General features: G+C 31.6%; 1 protein-coding gene across 2 annotated transcripts in view; it reads right to left on the bottom strand.

Moving 5' to 3' along the window:
- The window catches only part of LOC135950239 (receptor-type guanylate cyclase gcy-17-like), a 28,992-nt gene extending 5,702 nt beyond the window's left edge, over positions 1-23,290 (bottom strand). The window contains exons 1-4 of one of the 2 annotated variants that reach the window (XM_065499773.1): positions 22,966-23,290; positions 4,816-5,032; positions 4,488-4,751; positions 3,296-4,418 (exon numbers count right to left, since the gene is read on the bottom strand). In XM_065499773.1, coding sequence (XP_065355845.1) covers positions 3,296-4,418; positions 4,488-4,751; positions 4,816-5,032; positions 22,966-23,149 — 1,788 coding nt within the window. In that variant the 5' untranslated portion in view covers positions 23,150-23,290. Of the gene's footprint in view, positions 1-3,295; positions 4,419-4,487; positions 4,752-4,815; positions 5,033-22,965 lie in introns of those variants that run through there. The other variant, XM_065499774.1, reaches the window with a different exon arrangement.
- Between the last annotated feature and the right edge of the window lie 445 nt (positions 23,291-23,735).

Genomic DNA, 23,735 nt, shown 5'->3' with positions numbered 1-23,735 from the left:
CATCTCTTTGTAAATATTGTCATACAATTCCTTGAAAAACAATTTATACAATTTTAAAAATTTTACGTGCCTCTAAGTATCGAACCCGGTCTGTTCGGATACAATCAGGGCTGCCAGATGAATTTGGGAAAAAATTGTCAATATCCCGATAAAAAAGAAAAAAATCGTCATTTATAATTTTAAAAATCGTTAAAAAATCGGAAAATTAAAAAGGTCAAGATTTCTATATATATTTGTAAAAATTACTCTCTTTTCACACGTACGGGTGATACAATAACAAAATACATGCAATACATTCTCATGAATTAGGTTTTTGACAACAGACTTAGGTTTTGGCTCTCTGTTACCTATCTAGTTGTTGTCTATGATATAAGGTTTCATTCAGAATTTTTTTGAATTTTAAATAAAACACACAAAATATAATTTAATGTCTAAATCTTTATTATGACCCGAAAGAATAATCTGACATTACTATTTAAAGATAATTTCATTAAAATATAGCACCACGACCACATCATTCCCACGACAGCCGGTTCTATGCACCGGAATAGCCGAGTTCATTCGGCCAAGGGCTATCAACTCAGCAACAGCGTTGCCGCTTTGGTCCAATTGGACCAAAAGTGGTAGATTTTATTTACAAGTACAACGATTGGTAGTTTGGTTGGTTTGTTCAATTTTTTTAATTTTTTGGTAGGAAATACAATTTATATTTTTAAACTTTATAGTTTTTAAATTTAAAGATAAAAATAAAAAACATGTGTGAAATAAAATAGTTGGAAACCCTGATTATTGAACTTAACGCCGTTAAATGTATAACATCTTTGCATTTATATGAAAAACATCAAAATCATAGTGTCAGTGCAAATTAAATGTAAACAAACACTTGTATTTCTTAAACAAAAGGCCGCAAAACAGTTACTTTTTTTTACAATTTTATTTAATAGTTAAAATATGTAGTATTTTTAGATATCTTTCAAAAACTCCAAGACTGGCAATTAATGCTGATGGAGAAAACCAAACATCAAACGGCAATGATAGAAAATAAATATGAATAAAATATCTATAATTTTACTTTTTGTAGTGAATAAAGTTGCAAAACGAAGCGGAAATTTAGGAGTGAGTGGATTCAACTTTTTGATTGGTTGCAAGTGAAATATGGAAGCTGTTTTTGCATTGTATGTTTCAAAACAATATTAAATCACTGCTCCCACATAAATAATGCTAAACCCTAATATAAGATATTTAAAAATCGATTAATTATTTTCGAATTTATTCACAATTAAGTGAATTCGCTCATTTTCACAATATTTTACTTTTTTGTTTGATATACATAAAATTGAGTAGGTAATGGTTCTTCTTTCGATTGACTGAATTTTGAAAAAAAAAATATTTTTTATATAAAAATATCCAATTTTTTTGTTTTATAAAAATCATGAAAAATCGAAATCGGCAGAAATTGTTCAGATTTATTACATTATGACAAACCCACATGTAATAGCAACAAAAAAAAGTTTTTGCCCTGTGTAATCAAATGTTATATTTATTTAAAATTAAATTTTTGGTAGGATAGGACAGAATTTGGTAGGTTTTAGAGTGTATGTTGGTAGGAAAAATATTTTCTTTGTGGCAACGCTGCTCAGCAATCACTGCTGCTACAACAACAACAACCACGCTGTAGGTGGTCCATTCGAAAGGTAATAATGCCTGAGATTAAAGAATAAATTCAAGCTTGGTGGCTTTAATTGAATGGGATAATGACATTATATTCTGAATAAATTTTGTCAAAATAGGAAAAGTTGCTTTAGAATTTTCCCGTTTTATTTCAGTAATTTATTTACAAAAATTGATTTAAAATCTAAAAATTTTAATTAACCAAATTCAAAATCTATATATTGCTTTTCACATTCACCAACAAAATGAGAATATTCTTTAACTATGTCATAAAATAGTACCATATTTTCATAATGCAGAAAATCGTCATTTTCGAGAAAGAAATCGTCAAATTGCTATTTTTGAAATTGCTATTTTGAAAATCATCAAATCTGGCAGCTATGGATACAATGCAGGCTAAACCATTAGCAGAATGTTCGTTTTCTGATTAAAAAATTTATTTTATTTTACTTCCATTGGTGGTGAAAATAGTTTGCTACAGTATAGACAAAAACCGTAACCATTTTATGACAAATATAACATTTCTTTAATACTGTTACGAAAATGTGCTTGAATTCAATTATAACGGATTTAATGACTAGTTGCATCACGTTCCTCAATTGCTATTAATATAGCTGTCGAACATAAAACATTTAAAAAAGGTTTTGAGTTGATCATTGATCGTAAGTATGGCATCTCTGAATGTTTGCTGCGAACAATAATATCGAAAGCTCTAGAATTCGAGTATAAGAGTTTTGACAGTTAAAGAACATTGTAGAAAGTTAACGAGAGATGGCGTGTGTACAAATAGTTGAGTTCGAGTAAACATCAACGCTGTGCCTTAAAGTGTGCTGTATTTCCAGTGAATTCTTGTACATTATAAAGTGTGCGTATCTCTAATTGGGACATAACAAAAAGTATAGGAAAAGTAAGAAAATATAAAATCACAGTTTATTATTGGTGTCAAAGCTTTAATTTTTTTACAAGTAAAACTTGTATGTAATTCTCATTCGCTCTGTAGTTTTAGTTGTATAACATCTCTAGCCAATCTACAGCCTTTGGTGGAAAGTTTCCTGATGATCTGGCCGAAGCAACCAGTCAAATGTGCATAGGAACTAGCTTATCCCACAAACAGAAAATTGCAGTGAATTTATACAAATAATATTTATAACTGAGAAGAAAGCACGTTGTTAAATAACAAAAACTTACTCAAATAAAAGGTTTATTTCCCAAAATATTATTATTCAATCTGTCATGATGTCATGATTTTTGCTCCATTTATATCAATTTTCTATCTTCTCAAAGTGATATTTTTGTTTTTTTGCAAATCAATACATTGATTAGGAAAGAATTAGAAAAAGGGCTTACTTTTCCTAAACCAATAAACCAATTTTTTTTAAATATGTACACTAATGGAAGTGGAAATTAAATGGCTATATTTCTATATTGCGATGCAATATAGTACTTTTTGTAATTTTCAAATCTGAACTGTAACAAATTAAACTTGAATTGTCTCACTTTTATTAAACATTGGTTGATTTGCTTCGCTAACGAAGTAGTGGGTTAAAGGCTAGTGATACATAAAAACAGTTTTAAATTTTTAAAATGCTCCGGAAAGTGTACATACATATAATGTATCGCCTACCTTATTCATTTCTGCGTGTGTTATATCATTTAAAAATTTCTTATTTATTATCAGTTCCATATTGTTATTTTTTAATGTCGCTTCCATGTGAGAAATATATTCGGTGTATTTCTGACCATCTTCCGTCAAAGCTGCCACTCGATTCCACCCGAAATCCTTCATTAGGCTAGTGTAAACATCTTCATATTGACGGTTCGAACCAATGGTGCGAAAGAAGAATGGATATGCCTGACGATCCAAAAATGAGGCACCTTCGGCCGAATATGAAATGACAGCCATATTGGTGTGCCTTGATATACCAGCAATCGGTTCCACAGTTTCACTGCAGGCGGGACCAACTACACCCAAAAGTTTTGGCACATTGAACAGATGAATAAATGACTTCATTACGACGTCCGCTTTACACTCGCCATCATTTTCAATGACATTCAGATTGTAATTTCTTAAAATTGTACTATTTTTGTTAACAGCGCGCACAGCACTTTGCACTGCATATACCAGATTTTGATGGCCTCTAGTATTTTTCTTTATGGGAAATATAGCGCCAATCGACAGTGTCATCGGTTCCTTGGATATCCACAAATTATATGTTTCGATATGATATCGAAGCCAGTCACATGCCAACTCATTGTATATCCCATCCGTTACGTAGCCCTTTTGTGAACGTTTCTGATCGAGATCCATAAAGAGATGTGTTAGTTCATCATTATTGATCCAAAATAAACGTAAGGAATGCATTAGGCGTTCATCGGCCAGTAGGTGTTTAGAGTGGTACTTAAAAATTGGAGTTAATTCGTATTTACAATAGGATTTCCACAGCGATAATGACTCTTCACAAAGCGGTAATTCAATGTGTTGAAATGTGTTTTTACCATCGATTACATCCGAAGGATTCCAGTGCAAAACTAAAAATCTTTTATTTTTGCCACTCGCATTATAATCGGTATATTTCAAATATAAACGATCGATTTCCGAACGAAATCGTGATCCCAACCATAGTATATTCAAATAACCCTTAATTTCTTTAATCTGCTGCTGTACAAACGAGGTTTCCATTTTATATTCAGCTAAGAGTGTAGCACATCGAAAATGTTTGCACATCGGACTGACAAAGTATTCATGTCTATTAAAAAAAGGAATTACATAAATTAATGTTGAAGCATTAATAAGCAATAAGCATTTCTGTACTTACTCGTTTCCCCGTGTGAGCAAATTTAGTTCATCTTCATCTATTATATATTGCTCATAGAAGGTATTTGACCTGTTTAAAAATATTGAGTAGTGCAAACCTTCCATCGTTACATTAAGTTCGGCTGGGCCAACAAACCAGCCAAAGCGTCCTGGATCTAACGAAACACCAGACTCGTAGACTTCCAGCGGTCTTAACCCATGGCCCATCGGTGGGGTCCAAACGCCTAAATTTATCATTGGTAAATTTGGATATTGAGGATGTTTTCTATAAATTGGTCAAAGCATATGAGGAAGTGAAATGGGACAAACGATTGCACCATTGGACTTACATTAATAAGTCAAGAGTATTGGTAAGCCTTTTGCCTTCATAGTAGTCTTCGTCGGTATCTCCATTAAACTCAATTGGTAGTATGTAGACATTTTGATAGTGAAGAATTTCCCGTAGAAAAATTGCAAATATACGGGTAATGATTTGATGTGACGGCCAATATGAAACTTGTATACCAATGGAGCTTTGACGAAGACTCAAGTTTGGAGATGCGTTGTCTGAAAGAAGAACAAATAAGTGTTTAGTCCTTATTCATGCACAGCCTTAAACTATTATTTGCTAAATCACTTCAATTTCATATCAAGTTTTTAACATTTACAAAAATCTATATCTAATTACAAATCTTGAAATGATTTACGAAAAAAGTAGGCAAATTTAAGAAAAACGATATCCATATACATACTTATTAAATGCAAACAGAAATTCATTGAATTAAAATTAAATGAACAGATTTTTAACTAACCCAAGGTAGAGATGAGCGATATTTCCATACCTGTGATTGAAAAATCACTGGTAATAACAGTTACTGAATATAGGAAGTAACAGGTACATTTAAGTCGTTCTTTTATATTTTTCAACATATGTACTGTTAAATGTCGTTCCTTTATATTTTTCAACATTCACTAGTAACGTTTTTGAAAAATCACTGGAATAACTTTAGTAACAGGTACCTACTTTTAATTCGTTCTTTCACATTTTCCATTTTAAATGTCGTTCTTTTATATTTTTGAACATTCAGTGGTAACGTTCTTAAAACATCATTGGTAACAAATGGAGAGAGAACCGGTACTTTTAATGTCGTTCTTTTACATAATTCAACAAACTGTTAAATGTCTGTAGCAATGTCTTTATTGAGTATAATAAGACAATGTGTAATAAGAAAAAGATGATGCAATAGTTAAACAATATTTCTTACATGTATGTATATAGTATGTATAGTCAATAGTTGTACAATTTTTGCAAATTGGCATAGCACAGTCGAATAGAGCATTAAAAAATATAAAAAAACACGGTATTATTTTTTCGCGGTTGTTAAAAAAGTTCACGCACCAGACGCAAAAAGTTTTTCATGAAATATTTTCAATTATTTTGAAATACAATGGCCCATAATCATAGTCAAACACTAAAGTCGGTTCTTTTTAAAAACAACTTTAAAATAAAAACCAGCTTTTTATTAATTTGCAACCATAGTCAAAATTAAAGTATGTTTTAAATTGAACCGACTTTAAGTGGGTGCCACCGCAAATGTAGAAAATGTTTTCATTCAATATACAACAAAAAACAGACAAGTGGCAACGCTGAACAGTTGGCATACAAAATTAAAAAAAAATCCAAAAAACGTAAACAATGAAAGTAACCGGGACATCTAAAGAATGAAAGTTGTTTGTTGTGAAAAAATGGAAAAGATAAAATTAATATCATAATTACGATATTTTGGTACTAATTTTATTGATAACTGTTCAATAATTGCAAAATCTCTACCAATATCTTGTAACTTAAACATTTTTTACTTTGTGACGAACTTTTTTACTCGGCGAAGAACAGCTGATGCTGTTGTTAAACGAGTTAAAAACAACTTCAGCTTGTTTTATATTTAGAGTCGACTTCAGCGTCAGAAGTATACTTTAACTTGTCTATGATAGACCTAAAGTCCGCTCTTAAGTAAAGTCGAGTTTTATTCTCTTAAAATGTACTTTATTTTTGACTATGATTATGGGCCAATATATTTTATTTTAATAATAACTGCGGACATACTTCAAAAGATAATTTTTAAATAAGGCAAAACAAATTATGAAATTATTTATATAATTTTTAAGAGAAAAAAAATATGGTTTATGTTAGAAATTGGTGTTGGTGCGTGATGTTTTTGATTCCAAATGACCTAAAAAAATGATTTTCATTACTTATACAACACTGGCCATCACGTGTTTCGGTGCGTGATGTTTTTGATTCCAAATGACCTAAAAAAATGATTTTCATTACTTATACAACATTGGCCATCACGTGGTGGTATGCCAAAAATTTCGCCAAAATTAGTTATGTGTATGGCTAATGCATATGGATACAAAGGAATGTATAAATATAAATAAGAAAATATAACTGTTGTTTAACGACAATTCTTAAATGTATATGAATTCGTAGTAATGCTTGTTGGATATAGGGAAACATGCCAAACAGGGAAGTATACCACATATATTGGCTATAGCTCGGCCATCCTGACAGATGAGATCACATGATCTCGTGTTGACTTAACACATTTCCGACCCTTAAACCATGGACGGATATTCCCGACGGTCCATACACCCGTCATCCTCCAACAAATACCTGTCATTCCTAAGAACCTTGGGTATCCTATACGGTCCCCTAAATTTAGGAATCAACTTCCTCGACACACCCACATGTGAGTCAAAATTCCTGATCATCACGTAGTCACCTTCCGAATATTCCGTACCCGGTCTCCTACGCTTGTCAACTTATCGTTTGTTATAGTTCTGTAAATATTCCTGCCTTCCAGAGGCCGCCTCCCTTACACAACTGTGGTCGACCTGTGTCCTGTGCTGAAGATCGTCAAGTACACATTCCCTTAGTGTATCCGCCACTGGACCGCTCTGCCCTAAACCAAACAGCATCACACTCGGGTGCTGCCCAGTTGCCCTATGAACAGTGTTATTCAAGGCATGCTCCAAACTGTCCAAAACCGTATCGCAGTAAACCCCATCCTCGGGGCGAACAAGTTTCGCCAGCATTGGACCTATACTCCTGTTAACTCTCTCCACCTGTCCATTAGCCTGCAGAGAACCAGTCGCAACCTTCACATGTCGTATACCACACTCATTCAAAAAACAAAAATCCTGGTCTTTGTTGGATAAAGCCTCACGAACTTTGTACTCGCATCGATAACAACCAATATATGCTTCAAAAGTCTCCCATTGTCAACAGGGCCATAATGATCAATGTGTATGACATCAAATGGAACCGTAGATTTGGGAATACTATTTAGGAAACCATGCTTATCCGAGTAAGAAATACATTTCAAACAATTATGAACATGATCGGAAACCTTTCTCCTAATATTCGGAAACCAATAACTGCCTGATATAAGATCCGTCATCTTATCAATGCCAACGTGTCCCATCTCGTCATGGTATCTATATAATACGTGACTTTCCATCGCCTCCGGTACGCAAAATAACACTATATCGTTCTTATTAGTCTTCCTATATAAAATCCCATTCCTCATCTCGAACATCTTACTCTGTTTGCTCTGAAGTTCCTCCTTCAGTTTCAGCAGATTCGGGTCCCTGTTCTGGCATATTACCAAATTCTCCTCAAAACTATTACTCTCTATCAGCATCACGTGCAAACTCGTGCTCAACGCATCCACATGTTGCATGCGAGACCCAGCTCTATGTTCCAGTACATAATCGTAATCCTGAAATTCCGAAGCCCACCTTGCTATCCTTGGATTCATCTCCCTCCGGCCCAAAGTCATTGTGAGTGAGTTGCAATCAGTAACAATCTTGAATTTCCTTCCATGTAAATAAACCCTAAAACGTCTCAAAGCGTACAAAATAGCAAGAGTTTCCAGTTCAAAGCTGTGATACTTTGACTCTGACTCACTTGTCCTTTTGGAATAATAAACACAGGGTGCATCTTCCCGTCACTCTTCTTTTGTAAAAGAATAGCGCCAAATCCCATGCTACTGGCTTCACAGTGCAGTTCCGTTTCATCCCCTGGATCAAATAATGCTAATACCGGACATCTGAATAATTCCTCCTTTAGTGTCTCAAAGGCCCTTAACTCATCTGGCCCAAATTCGAAAACCTTATCCTTCCTTGTCAAATCCGCAATAGTAGAGAAATCCTTAACAAATCTCCTAAAATACGAAGTGAGGCCAAGAAAACTACGAACAGAATGTACATTATTAGGGACAGGGAAATCCCTTACAGCGCTCAGACCCGTATCGTCAGCCCTTATACCCTCACCACTGATCTCATATCCTAAATATCTAACATTAGTTTTCAAAAATTCACATTTATCCAACCGCAACTCCAGTTTGTTCTCCACCAAACGCGTGAACACCTCCTAAAGAATCCGAAAATGTTCCTCAGTAGCTATCATAATGTCGTCCATATAAACAATCAACCTTCCATCCCTAACCATATCCGCAAAAACCTTGTTCACAAACCGCTGGAACCCAGATGGGGCATTCTTTAACCCGAACGGCATTCTCAAAAACTCATAGTGGGGTAACAAAGGATGTGTACTTCACAGAACTATCCTCAACAAAAACGTGGTAAAATCCATTCCTCAAATCCAATTTCGTAAAGTACCGTTTACGAACTCGTTAATAAGAGGAATCGGATAATTGTCCCTAAGTGTCATCTTATTCAGGGTCCTGTAATCCACGCACATACGTATTTCCCCGGTCTTCTTCCTCACAAGTACAATAGGTGAAGCAAATTCCGACTCGCTTGTCCCTTTCCCCAAGAATTCATATGATAATCTCCTTGGTGCGCAACTGAACGGCTTCGGTCCCTCCAAATTAAGTTTAATCTCACTCCTCGTCCTAGGTTCAGATGGACTCTCTGGTGTCAAGTATGTACAAATAAATAACCGTATCAGTCTTTCGCTACAATCCTCCCCAATCTACTCACCCATCCTCAAATCCTCAACTTCAGACACGTTCCCACATATAAATAATCGCACTCACGAAATCGTCAGCCTCCACACAACCGTCCCCAAATCCCCTACCAAAGATCCCTTGTCCGCCAATACTAATCCTACCTTATCAAGAAAATTCCTTCTAAGGATGCAATCAAACACCATCGCAGAATCATCAACCACAAATACATCAAGTTCAACACATTTATTTTCAAAATTCAAGTAAAATAAAATTTTGCCAAAAGTTTTAATTTCAATAGAATTTTTTTTTATACTTTTATTATAATATTATTAATGCCTTTAATTTCTAGGCCTTACAATATGTAACTAAATCTTAAAACTAAACACTTATAGAATTCAGGCCGTAAAAAGAAGAATTATTATCAATTTCGCGTTTCCAATGAATCCTTCGAGAAATAACAGATTCCCGTATAAAACAAGCAGGGCTCCTTGTGTCCATCAAGCATTCTACATAAAAATAATTTACAAAATTATTCTCTAAACTACACTTAAAATACCTTAAATATCCATTTTCTACCTTTGGTCCATCTGTCTTCCGTTCTGGACAGGCTGCAACAACAGTTACTGCATATTTTTAGGTGCATAATTTATATGAGTCTATAACAGTGTCGCTCAATATCACAATTCCCTAGGGCAAGCAAATTCTGCCGACGTTACTTTGATACACATACACTATAAACTTACTTGTGTGTTGTCTTATAATGATCATGCGTTTGTTGCTTTGTTTTCATCTCAGAGAACAAAATCAAAACAGTTCGCAGCAGTTAAGCAAGTAGTCAATGTATCCCTTAAAGACAGTAATTGTCACAAATGTCTTATCACTTGGCTGACTCCATTTTATATACATATTTTGGTCATTTGACACGCCTGTGCACTTTGTAGCGCAGAGAGAAGACAAAAGGTTACTTTATGCATCCCAAGTAATCTAGCGTGAAGACAATTGTCACTTAAGTGTCTCTAAGTAATCTAGAGTGTAGTTACTTTAAACGTTTTGTGAGTAATTCATACAAACTGTTTTTTACAAATTGTGCTGATATAATTCTCATACAGTTTATTTTTATTTTTGCTTAAGTATACTGGTATCCCATGTAACATAGCATGAAGGCAATAGTCACTTTAGTGTCTCTTAGTAACATATGGTGAAGACACTTAAAACTTTTTTTTGTACTGCACTTTATTTTACCCACCAGAAGCGTTGACTACTTTCGATCAGCTATCCGATAGTCACATTGTAATCTAAAGGGTCAATTGACCCCCTGCTTAGGACATGCAAGTGTTAAAATAACTAGTCAAGTAGCTGATCAAGTAACCAGTTACAAAGCTAGAAAGGTAACTGACGCTATGTAACCAGCAGTGTTGCCAGTAAATGAATTTCAAAATATGCTAAAACTTGAAAAACTAAGTGCTAAAATGTTCTACAGAAGAAAAAAAGTGCTAAATTTTTTCAATGTAACAATACAATTTTTATTTCAAATGTTACAAATATAAATTAAAGTTTTTTCTAATTTTGTTCATAACAATTGTTGACTTGTTTTAATAGATTACATTTCATATCGCTACCTTAATATAGAAAGGCCCTAACTAACATTTTCATTACTGTACAGGAGAAGAAAACAACTTAATAAAACTTAAATTTCTGTAGTTGTGATTTTTTTTTAACACACAATTTTATGAAGGTCTTCATCCAATTTAATGTTGTCACATTTTATTTTATTAATGGTGTATTACGGGATTATCTATCGAAGTATGCAAAAAACTAAACGAGTTAGGGCGTTTCTATATTAAGGTAACGAATTATTAATTCAAAAATTTTTCTGAAAATAAATTGGGAATAAGAAATTGTAGGTTATTTTATAAAATGTAGTACACAAATATTTAAATAAATATTTTAATTTTTAAAAAATATATTATATTCAGAATTGAATATTCTTTTATATATGTATTTTACATTAAATATACATATATAGTTTTTTTAAATATACTTTTATATTGAATTTCTGTTTTTGTTTTAAAGAATAAAATAACAAATATTTTTTATAACTTCAATGTTTTAATGAAATAAGATTTTTAATTTATTAATACATTTATCAATATTATTCGATACAAAAGCAATTAGAATACCTACTGATTATACAAAATAATTAATTGAATGATGATCTTATTTTATTTGCAATATCATTATTTATATTGTAAGTGTAACAACATGCATTTTCGAATTTTAATCCTTCTCGAATTTGTATTATTGAACTTAACAATTCTGGTTTAATTATATTACGAATTTTTTTTTTTTAATTAAAGCCATTAAACTAAAAAGTCGGCATTAGAAAATGGTGAAATGAGTAATGACAATAGAAAAATAGACAATTCTTTAAGTACATTTTCACCGACAGAATTTTTAAAATTATATACTTGAATCCCAAAAATCATTGTATCAGATTTTTCATCCCAATCTTTTTTTGAGCTAATCCCAATTTTTTTTTAAGCTAATCGCTTGCTTTATTAAATTTTCAAATTCATATCCTAAATACGGCGATGGAAGTAAAAATTCATCAAAAGAATCTTACTATTAATGTTTCAAAAAAAATAACTGTTATTATTTTCCCTTTTGTTTTTAATTTCTTTAAACTACTGATATAAAACAGTTGTAAAAATGCGTAACACATTACATAGTTATAAAAAAAGGAAGTAAATTTGTGCGTTGTGTTCATTTACTTACCACACCGAAAGAAATTTAGTTGAAATATTAATAAAAGTTATTTTTTATTTCTCCAAAAGCTTTTTATGGAGTAAAATATTTTTTGGAAGTAAAAATTTTTTCGAAAATTTTTTTTTATCAAGCTAATTATGCTAAAAGCATTTAGCATAATTTTTACAAATTTCAATGCATTTTCAAGAAACAAAATGCTAAATCTAGCACTGAAAGTGCTAAAATGGCAATACTGGTAACCAGTATGTGAAACCAATGCGTTGCCTACTTTGGACCAGCTATTATACAGTCCCATTGTAATCAACAAAAAATATTTGACCCCCTGCTTAGGACAGTCACGTGGCTATTAAAGTAACTAGCTCCCACCCTAAATGATGGGTAAAATTCGGTACTGTCTCCTAGAACTGCTGGGTTGTGGTTTGTTGTTGTTTTTATTCTCCGCTGTTTTACCAACACAACCAAAGCTTTGATGGTATGTGTTTGAGCACCACTGGTCTATAAAATAAAATGTTGGTACTTAACATCAGTTAGTTCTCTTAAAATGTTGTTGCATTTGCTTAATTCTGTTATTTTTCTATGTTTTTTTTTAACAGACGTTTTTAAATTAGCAAATATTAGTTTTTGGTTAACATACGAGCAGATTTAAGAATGAAAATAATACATAATGTATTCTTCTTAACATAATTGTAATTTTGCTTAACATAGACAAAACGTGATCACGGTCACTGTTTAAAAGAACAGTGATTTATAACTCACATTCACTTAGAACGACGTTCTTCAAAAATCACGGCATCGCTCATCTCTAACCCAAGGTACTTTCAATAAGGTGATGTTACGAACACCATATTGTTACGAAATTGTACTTGAATTCAAATATAACGATTTTAACGGCTGATTTAAAAGTAGCATAATGCTTTCAAATAGCAGTGCTGTAATAGGAAACTGTAACATATCTGTGGGCATTATTAACATTGAATAAAAGCTTTCAGTTGACCATTGATTGTAAGTAAGGCAACGCTGTTTGCTGCGACCGTATATTCGAATTCGAATATTCAGTTCAAGAACATTGTAGGAAGTACACCACAGATGGCGTATGTATTAGAAAGCTCTAGAATATACGAACTTTGACAGTTAAAAAGCAATCTAGAGTGCAGATGGTAGTGTTATAAATAGTGGCAGAGGTTGCAGTCGTTAGTGATTTTATCAGAGACGCTTTTCGAGTAAACATCAACTGAGTGTGCTGTATTTTTCAAGTGAATTCGTGTACATTATAAAGTATGTCTGTATTTCTGCGAATTTATAAACGTGTATAAAAAACATTGATTGACTATTTAATTCTGTGTTTGTTGTACATTTTAAATAAATAAAGAGTTACAATTTTCAAACTACTAAACGGCTTTTATTTGCAATCAAAAGTATCCGGTTTATTTAAGGGAAATAAACAAACGTTTTGAAAAGGTTAAAACGTAACAATTGGTGTCAGAAGTGGCATTGCAAATTAATAAGCATGAAGTTTGAGGAACTAAAAGTTGAACAACTCAAGAAAGAATTGAGTAAGTTGGAGCTACCAACAGCAGGTAACAAGGCAGATTTGCAGAAGAGGCTGATCGATGAATTCAAGCGGCGTGATATTGACATCGGTGCTTACGAATTCGAGTATAAGGAAGAAATGGAAGTTTATACACGTTCAAAAACATGCAGCATGGATTTAAGAACAATGTTTGCTGCTATGATGGCACAATTAAAAGAAGTCAAAGAAGAATTTCATGAAACTTCCAAAGTAAACAACGAGAAACTTCTTGCTGAAGTTAAAGAAGAAAATAAAATAATGGAAATGAAATTTCAAGAAACTTCTATAGCGACAGACGAGAAGCTTCAGCAAATATCGGAAGTTATAAACAGCAGAGTGGATGGCATTGAGAAAAAGGTGTCCAACTTAGAAAGCTGTTTAGAAATACAAGCCATAGACGTCAATAAAAAACTGTCCGACTTAGAATTTGGTGTCGACAATAAACTGCACGATCTGCAAACAAAAGTTATTAATCTTCAATGCCAAGATGGACCGGTTCGAGTTATTTCAGAAGCATCTAGCAGAATAAAGGCCCCTTGTTTTGATGGCAGCACACCATTTAATGTTTTCAAGTTCCAGTTTGATACAGTTGCCGTTAGAAACATGTGGAACAATGAAGAAAAAGCTATAGAATTGATATTGGCTTTAAAAGAAAATGCAGCAGTAGTTCTTGAAAGCGTGCCAGCGAGCAACAGAAATTGTTATGATGACATAATGGAGGCGCTACAACGTAAGTACGGTGCCGAACATAAAAAAGAATTATACCGAATGGAATTGCGTGGTAGAGTGCAGATTGCCAATGAGATGCTACAAGATTTTGCGATGTAAATTGAGCGTTTGCTACAGCTTATTTATCCAGGGGAGAACCATCCGATTTTGGAGCATTTGAAGATAGAGGCATTTGTGAATGGTATTCGCGATCCAGAGATAAAATATGCAGTATGTGCCACACCAAAGTCATCATTCTTTGAAACCGTCTCAAAGATAATTTCAAAGCCCCAGAGGTGTAATGTGCGGAAAATCGAGGTTGTCGCTGAAAATGATAGAAGTATGGTCAACGAATTAAAGGAATTAAAAGAGGCAGTTTTAAAGGCTGTAAGTAAGAGACAAACTAAAGCCAAAGTTAAATGTTAAAACTGTTGAAAAATGGGTCACATTCAGCGAAACTGCAGAGCACCAAGAACGCGAATCAGATATGTTTCACCATCAAGAAATAACCAGCTGGCGAATCATCAAGCATTACGGGAGCCACCTTTAAAGCGAGCTAGCACTGAGGGACAGGATCTGACAACCACACCTGATGGCCCTACCATCTCCATATTAGTACTGCAGCAGGAAAATAAAAATCTTACTGCTAGTGGGTACATCAACGGTCGGAAGCACACGAGAGCGTCGCAGTCTATCAGAACAGATTTAGTAAAGAAATCGATGTAACCAATTTGCAATGTAAGTATATGCGCCGCTATTGGAGAGCCTGCCGCTGTCCATGGTAAAGTTAATGAGCAATTAACTATTGGTGGTATTAGCCTTAATCATGTCTTTGTTGTTGCCGATATTGTGGACGAAGTAATCATTGGTGCAGACTTCATGATTAGTCACAGCATTACTTTGGATATGGGACAAAAAGTCATGAATTGGAGAAATGTTAAATACCCCTTGACGTCGGTTATGAGAGCAAGTCTCAAGTAAGAAAGTTAGTTTTTGTTGAGCACTAAAGGTTGCCATAGCAGTCAGAGGATTTGGAATGGGCCCGTGAGGAAGTGGAGGATTGTATAGACAATGGTTTGTTGGTGTTGGAACCAGCGGATGTGAGAAGTGGCCATGTAACAATGGAGGCCTCGTTGAACAGTGCAACGACGGAATGGTTCCTGTTGGAGTGCTTGGTCTGTCCCACAGAGAAAAGATCATCAGGCCGTGTTCCAAGATGGGTGAAGGTGCTTCAGCAGAAAAAGAAATGCATGAACTCGTTCGGAGACAAATAAAAACCAGATATAGCTCACAACGTAATAAGGGTTTGTCATCCAAATTAAGGAATCACTGCAAAGGACCACATAGGGTAGTTAAGAAATTGGACGACATGGTTTATAGAATACGGAAATGTGGAAGACCGATATCGGGAATTAAGGTTGAACATCTTAAACGACTAGCTGCCTATGGAAGAAGTGAATCTATGCCTATTCGGGACGAACAGGCTTAAGCGGGGGGCAGTGTTACGAAATTGTACTTGAATTCAAATATAACGATTTTAACGGCTGATTTAAAGTAACATAATGCTTTCAAATAGCAGTGCTGTAATAGCAAACTGTAACATATCTGTGGGCATTATTAACATTGAATAAAAGCTTTCAGTTGACCATTGATCGTAAATTGGCAACGCTGTTTGCTGCGACCGTATATTCGAATTCGAATATTCAGTTAAAGAACATTGTAGAAAGTACACCACAGATCCTTGTGAACAAAATCGTAGCTGAGAAATCTTTCTTTGTTTAAATGCTAAAACTCATATTTTTCCAAAAAACAAACAATTTATAATTTCAAAATAAATTACATACATATTTTGCAAAAACAAAATGTAGTGTTACGAATTTGCACTAGTGATTTGAATTTAACGGTCTGTAACGACTGCCTGCAACATTCATCATGTTTATAAACATGTTCATTGGTAGAAGCTTCTACTCATCAACAATGTTGATAGCATGCAGTTATTAGCACTTTAACTTAAATGTTGAAGGTGCTTACATTAATGAAATATAAATTGGCCGTAAGAACACCAACCAATCTGTCTAATGTGAAGCATCGTTAAGTAAAGACAAATTAAGTGCCTTAAAGTGTGCTGTATAAGTAGTGAGTTCATTATAGGCGTTGTTACAAATAACATCAACTGCATTATTGTACATTATAAAGTGTAATTTAAGTGACTATTTAAAACTGTTGTTGTTGTGCATTTGTATAAATAAAGAGTTCTTACAATTTTAAACTACTGAAACTGCTTTTATTTGCAATCAAAAGTATTCAGTTTATTTAAATGAAGTAAACCACCGTTTTTAAAAGGTAAAAACGTAAAAAAAAATTGTTAAATTTTTTATTTGAAATATCTGATTTAGACATTGAAAATCATGTGACAACTAGCAAATATTGTCGTTATTGTATTTATTGTCGAGACCATAGAATAAACACATAGAACGGAAGGAGAGAGTAATATATATGGAAAAAATTACTCTCTTTTCACACATACGGGTGATACAATAACAAAATACATGCAAAACATTCTCATGAATTAGGTTTTTGACAACAGACTTAGGTTTTTGCCTCTCAGTTACCTATCTAGTTGTTGTCTATGGACGAGACCATAAATAACAATAAAAGGTAGAATCACTACAAAATATGTTCTCAATTATACATGCCTTGAATTGTCAGACTAATATAAAATAAAAAATAAAAAATAAAAGTATAATTGAAATAAAACATCAAAAATTAAAACAAAAAATAATCAAAAATTAACTAAATTGAAAAATAATTTAAATTCAATTTAAAAAATATCAGAAGAAACATACGTGTTAAATGTTGTTTGTGTAAATGTTCATTTGAACAAAAACTGGTAAGATTTTTAAAACATTTATTTAATATTGTTTTACTTTCGATGACCAATTTATATCTAATTTTTGAACTTTATAAATTAATCTCACTTCATTATATATTATTTGTATTGTTTTTGTATCCAACTTGTACGTTAACATTTTTTCAAATACTTACATACAGTGGTGGCCAGGTAATTAACACAAAAATTGTTTGCTAAATTCCATGTAATTGTCAACTATTTTTTCAAATATTTCCACAAATATGTATGCATGAGGACTGTTTTAACACACAAGTGTGTTTTATTCGACTGTGTCAATTCATACATATTCACCACGAACACATACAATTTTTCTACAACTTGACGAAACAATTTTTTTTTAAATAAACATATTTTCTCACATTTATATCATTATAATTTTATTATTATAAAATATTCGGACCAAATTTCGTATTTTTAGTTCCATTAGTTTCGGTCATATCATGTTATTAACAGCGGATGTTCGCTGAGGTGTGTCAACGTATTTCCACATATCTTTGTCCATATATGTTTTATCAATTTTTCCAAACATTTTACAGAAACTAGAAACATTAATAATAAATTTCATATCCTTAGAGGTCCTTTTATTTTGGCTCTATCGCACTTAAAATTCAGTTGATGAACAAAATTCAAGTATTTGTGTTAAATTGGTGGCCACCACTGTATGTAATAAATAAATGCGTTTATCTGAATCTATTTATTGTCTCTATTTTATTTCAGTAAAATTTCAATATTTATTAGATTAAAAAACAATTTTTTAAAAATAAAGAATTTTTAAAAAGTTTGCAAAGCATATACATGTTCCACTGTAATTCTAGTATATAATTGTTCTACTGCATTTCAAATATAAACAAAATATTTCTCAATTTTCATTTGTTATTATTCGTATTTTTGGATTTCTGTTTTTTTATTTTTCTATTATTTGACGTAACAAGGCATAGAATTTTAAACTATCTCCCTAGTGATTCTACCTTCTAATGGTTGTATCATGGTCGAGACTATAAAATCTACGTATAAAAAAATTATTGTTATTCAAATAATTAAATGCTGGATTAAATAATATTTATTAAGAAAAAATCCCCTGTAACAGATATACTTGTATTTATTATTGTAAAATATGCGTCCAATGGTAATTTTTACCCGTAGATATTGATTTGAAATTAATGTCAAGTTATCTTTTTAGGCATATTTATCAGCTAGGTATTTTACACCGTATATGTATATCTATTTGTTGAAATTACAGGCATAAAACAAGCATGTTTTTATAAAGTTATATATGACATGTATTGGCAGTAGGTAAAAACATGGACCGATTCTAATAAATTTCTTCATTGCCACAATGGACACATATGTGACAAATTATATGTATATCGCTAGTTTTGTGTGTTAATACGCTATAGTAGATAATGAGTAACATTTTAGCTACTACATTTGCCCCTGAAATATCGTTGGATCTATAATTCTATAACTGTTATTCTAAAATCATTTGAAACGTTAATAATAAAATTGTTTTCAATAATAAGTATTATTAAAATCTTAAATCTTAATCTTAGATAAAATGTAATATTTTCATATTAACATTATCAACTTAAACACTTATTAATGATTTAAGCCATATCGAAATTACCGTTAACCATAAAATACACATTTAACTATGTTGAACCAGAAGAAATCTATATATATAAAAATGAAATAGTCCATGTATGTAATGGCATCACGTGAAAACGGCAGGAGCGATTTGGCTAATTTTTTTTATTCGATTCGAAATTTTCAGGAGATGGTTTGTAAAGAAAAAAAATCCAAAAATTCGGAAATTTTAATTTAATAGATTACCTTCTTTTCACTTCACATTTTTCTTAATAAGAGACATTTTTCAAAAAAAAAAACAGATTCGTTGTGATAACCGAATTTGTTGCCAATCGAAATTAGTCAGCAACTACTGACTATTTTCGGTAGACACAAATGAGGTACCGTGAAATAACTCCCCACGAAAAAATTAAATAACACCCAACAAATTTTTCACACAACTTAGGAGTTATTGCATTATGAAATAACTCCCAACAAAAAATTATGAAATAACTCCCTATGCGTTAGGAGTTGTTTCATAATGAAATAAGTCCTAAGTTGTGTGAAAAATTTGTTGGGTGTTATTTAATTTTTTCGTGGGGAGTTATTTCACGGTACCTCATTTGTGAAAATTTTTGTTGGGTTTTATTTCATTTTATTTTAGGAATTATTTCACTGTATTGGGATGTATTTCATTTTGGTTGGGTTTTACTTTGCAAAAGCAGATCCCAACTGGCTTCACTCAGATTTTATAATATTTCAGAAATCCGATTTTCATTTCGCACCAGATTAAGAAATCGTTGTTTTTGATACACACAAATGAGTAAAACTTTGCGCTACGCTATAGGCCCGCAATGCAAAAAATGTTTGGTAAGCGAAGAATAATTTCACTTTTGTAGTTCCTTTTTTTAGATTACATAAATAAATTGCTTCGGATTGGGAATTATTTCATTTCTATTGGGATTTATTTCATTGGGAGTTATTTCGCTTTTTTGTCACTAATATTTTAAAAATTATGAAACCGCCGATTATTGGGAGTAATTTCATTTTACCCTTTGGTAGTTATTTCATTTTTCAAGTTTTGGAATTATTTCATTTTTCATGGGAATTATTTCATTGGGAGTAATTTCATTGGGAGTTATTTCATTTGGGAGCTATTTCACGGTACCCACAACTGACTTTAGATGAAAAGTATAGTCGGTCAAGCCAGACCAATTATGGACCAATCACCATGCAATTAGATCGCCTGATTTCTATCTATATTAGTCAAGCATTTATGACCCCATAGACATTTCTATATATAGGAACTTTTTTTTTGAATACATTTCTAAGTTAAATAATAGGTGTGTTCGCGTACTTTCCAGTAAAAAATATCCAGTAACTTTATTTTAAAGAGTAAAAATAAATTACTCTTAATCTGAAAATAATCAAATAAAGTACGTGAACAACAATTTGTAAAAATAAGTTGTATTTTATTATAAATCAATTTAAAACTTTTTTTTGTATTATTTTACTTCTTTTCTTTACAAAATTGTAAATTGTCTTAATTTTCAACTTTTTATTTTTGTTTATATTTGCAACCATAAGTTTTAAACATATTTTTATGTTGATATTTTTTACTGGCCAAAAAATGTCCAGTAAAAAACATGTCGAGTAAAAAATATCATGTTCTCTATCTACTAGGGTATTCAATTAATCGGGTTTCTGGTTTAATCGGTTAACCGAGCAAATAATTAATCGGGGTTTAGATTTATTCGGTTAATAATCGGTTAATTTAAAATTATTCGATTAACCGAATAATATCTATTTTAATTTTAAATTGAAAATACAACCACGAATTTTGTGTACAAAAACATAAAAGACAAAAAAAAAACATAACAAGTCAACAAAAAATAATAGCAAATATGGTATTTGAGATCCTTTTTGTATACACATTTGAGTTTTTTCCGAAATAATATTTTATAAAAAGAATATAATTGATTTTTTTTTCCTTTTAAACGATTTTTTTCTTTAGATTTGATAAAACTTGACTTGGAAAAAACTCTTTCGCTGATTGTAGATGTTGGAGAAATCGAAAGCATGATGAAGAATATTCATTATCTCAGTTTTTTTAGTTCTTTCTTAGCATATTGGTGTCCTTTTTGGATTGTTTTAGATAGTGAATACTTTTGATAGTTTCGTTAAATTCTGTACATGTAAATGCAAACAAAGTTTTAAATCCATGTAAATTAAATATGTCAGTTGTTATACTCACTAAACATTTTTCTTGGATGTTCGAAAAAATATATAATTTTAATTTGAAATTTGTAATTGAATTGAATTGAATTGGAAAAATAAATACAAAAAAATATGTTAAAGTGCCGATCTACACCATGACTTTTAAGACGTTCTTAATTCTCTTTTGCTATTTGTGGATAAGAGGGGTGGAGTAAAAGCAACTTCAAAAGAGATTTAAGAAAAAACGACGTCTTAAAAGTCATGGTGTAAATCGGCACAATGTGCAAAAAAAAAAGGAATTTCGGTTAATCGATTAATCGAAACAAATTAATCGGTTTATTTGTTATTTGAAAATCGGCAATTTTAAATTATTCGAACAGTTAACCGTCCAATTAATCGGTTAACCGATTAACGGTTAATCGATTGAATACCCTACTATCTACGAACTGTCACTTTTAACACTCTCTTGCTCTCTCGTTACAAGTTTTTAAATGTAAACGAACGGAATCCCGTTACTTCCAGTGATAATTTTATTTATTTATTTCAAGTCTAGAGAACAATATATTCCTTACAGACTAATACAAAATATTTCATTTTATTTTATTTATCTTATATACAAAAACGAATATAAGTATACATTTATAGAGAAAAATTAAAATATTAATTCAAATATTGTAACAAAAAATGTTTAAAATTTGTTTTTGATACATTAAAATCTAAGGTATAATTATTATTTAAAATATTGAAAAAATTTAATGATCTTATTAATGGACTATTTAAAGCATAATTTCTGTGATTTAAACTGATATAAAACAAATTCCTATGCCGGATTGATAATCTGCCTGGTACATAAAATGGTATTTGTTCTAAAAGGTCTGGAAATCAATATATCCATTAATCAAGTCAAAAACGAACAGCATTGACTGAATTTTACGTCTCTTTTCCAAAGATATCATACCATGTAAACAACGGGATTTATTAATAAATAAATAAATTTTCTTTGAATTTTCTCTATGCGAGCAATTTGACTGATGCATAACGGACTCCAAATGATGGCACCATATTCTAATTTAGATCTTACAAATGACGAAAATAACAATTTAAATGTGTAAGGATCATCAAAATCAGTACAATTTCTTTTTAAAAACGCAAGTGTAGAATATGCTTTAGGAATTATATTATCTAAATGTGATTTAAAGGTTAATTTAGAGTCAAATAATATGCCCAAATCCCTTATTTCATTTTCCTTTCTTATATTACTCGTACCCAGATTATATGTGGCATAAAATGGATTACGTAAACGAGAATATGTAATATGTATACATTTATTTAGATTAAATTTTAGATGATTATTATTACACCACAAATTCAAATGATCAAGATCATTTTGTAATCTTAATAGATCATTAGAACATTCTATTTTAGAGAATACTTTCAGATCATCAGCATAAAGTAAGAAATTGGAGTATTTAAAACACTGAGATATGTATATCATTGACAAATTACGAATTAAGTACGAATTATTACAAATTATAAAGTACGCGAACACAACTAATAATAGGCTTGGTCCTTGGGCAGAAGATAATACATGTGCCAACTTTTATCGAAATATCGCGCATAATGGTGGTGTAGGGTATAACTATCTCAAAATGAAACAGTTTTATGTTATTGACATATGAATCTGGACAGTTTAGTATAATGATAAATCAACAATATATAAAAACGTATAACTTAATTATGTAAAAATAAGTATATATTCTTAATGGTTTAATGTTATTGTTTAACTTACCTTTATCAGTAAAGCATTGATAGTTGTACAAGTTCGCTTTTAGTTGCTCACCATCAATACTATCGTTGACCACTGCAATAGACGACATTCGCAAAAGAACGGATACAGACATCAAAACCACAAATGACGATTTTACATTGAGCGATGTCAAGCGGATGTTAAAATGCGGATGTTTTCGCCGCATTTTTGAGTTTTTTTTTTGTTTTTAAACAAATTTATTTTGTAATGCGATAAAAATAAATGTTTACTTATTTTCACGTTTTTGTGCGCATTTATTTTTACGGAAATGGTTTTTTTTGTGGATAGAATAATTCAAACAAATGTTCTTTCAAAATACATGGGCAACTGAAATAAAAGAAGAAAAAGTTCAATTTATTATATTATTTTAGTTTTACATAAATTCATGTTTGATTATGTTGTATATGTCGTCACCTTAAATGCAAACGGACGCAACTACATTTTTATTTTTTATTAAAGAAGAAGCAAAAAACTTTATAAAATCAATAATAATAAAGTATTCTCGACAATTTTTTGCGTTTGAATTTCTTTAATAAAGTTATCATTTTTGGCCGCAGAGGTCTAAAATGTTGCATGAGCATGTAGTTTGATAAAAATAACCATAATCAATCAAAAACTCGATTTTGAATTTTAGTGTAGTTAAGTCCGTTTGCATTTCAGGTGACGATATGTATGTATTCATGTATATTCAATTAGCTGCTAGGCCTTTTTGAAGAAAACATTACAAAACATATTAAAAGTTAATATTAACA

Source organism: Calliphora vicina, chromosome 2 (genome assembly GCF_958450345.1).
Source record: "Calliphora vicina chromosome 2, idCalVici1.1, whole genome shotgun sequence".
NCBI classification, from domain to species: domain Eukaryota; kingdom Metazoa; phylum Arthropoda; class Insecta; order Diptera; family Calliphoridae; genus Calliphora; species Calliphora vicina.
The sequence above is the reverse complement of the archived record's forward strand: the minus strand, read 5'-3'. Positions and strand labels throughout refer to the sequence as shown.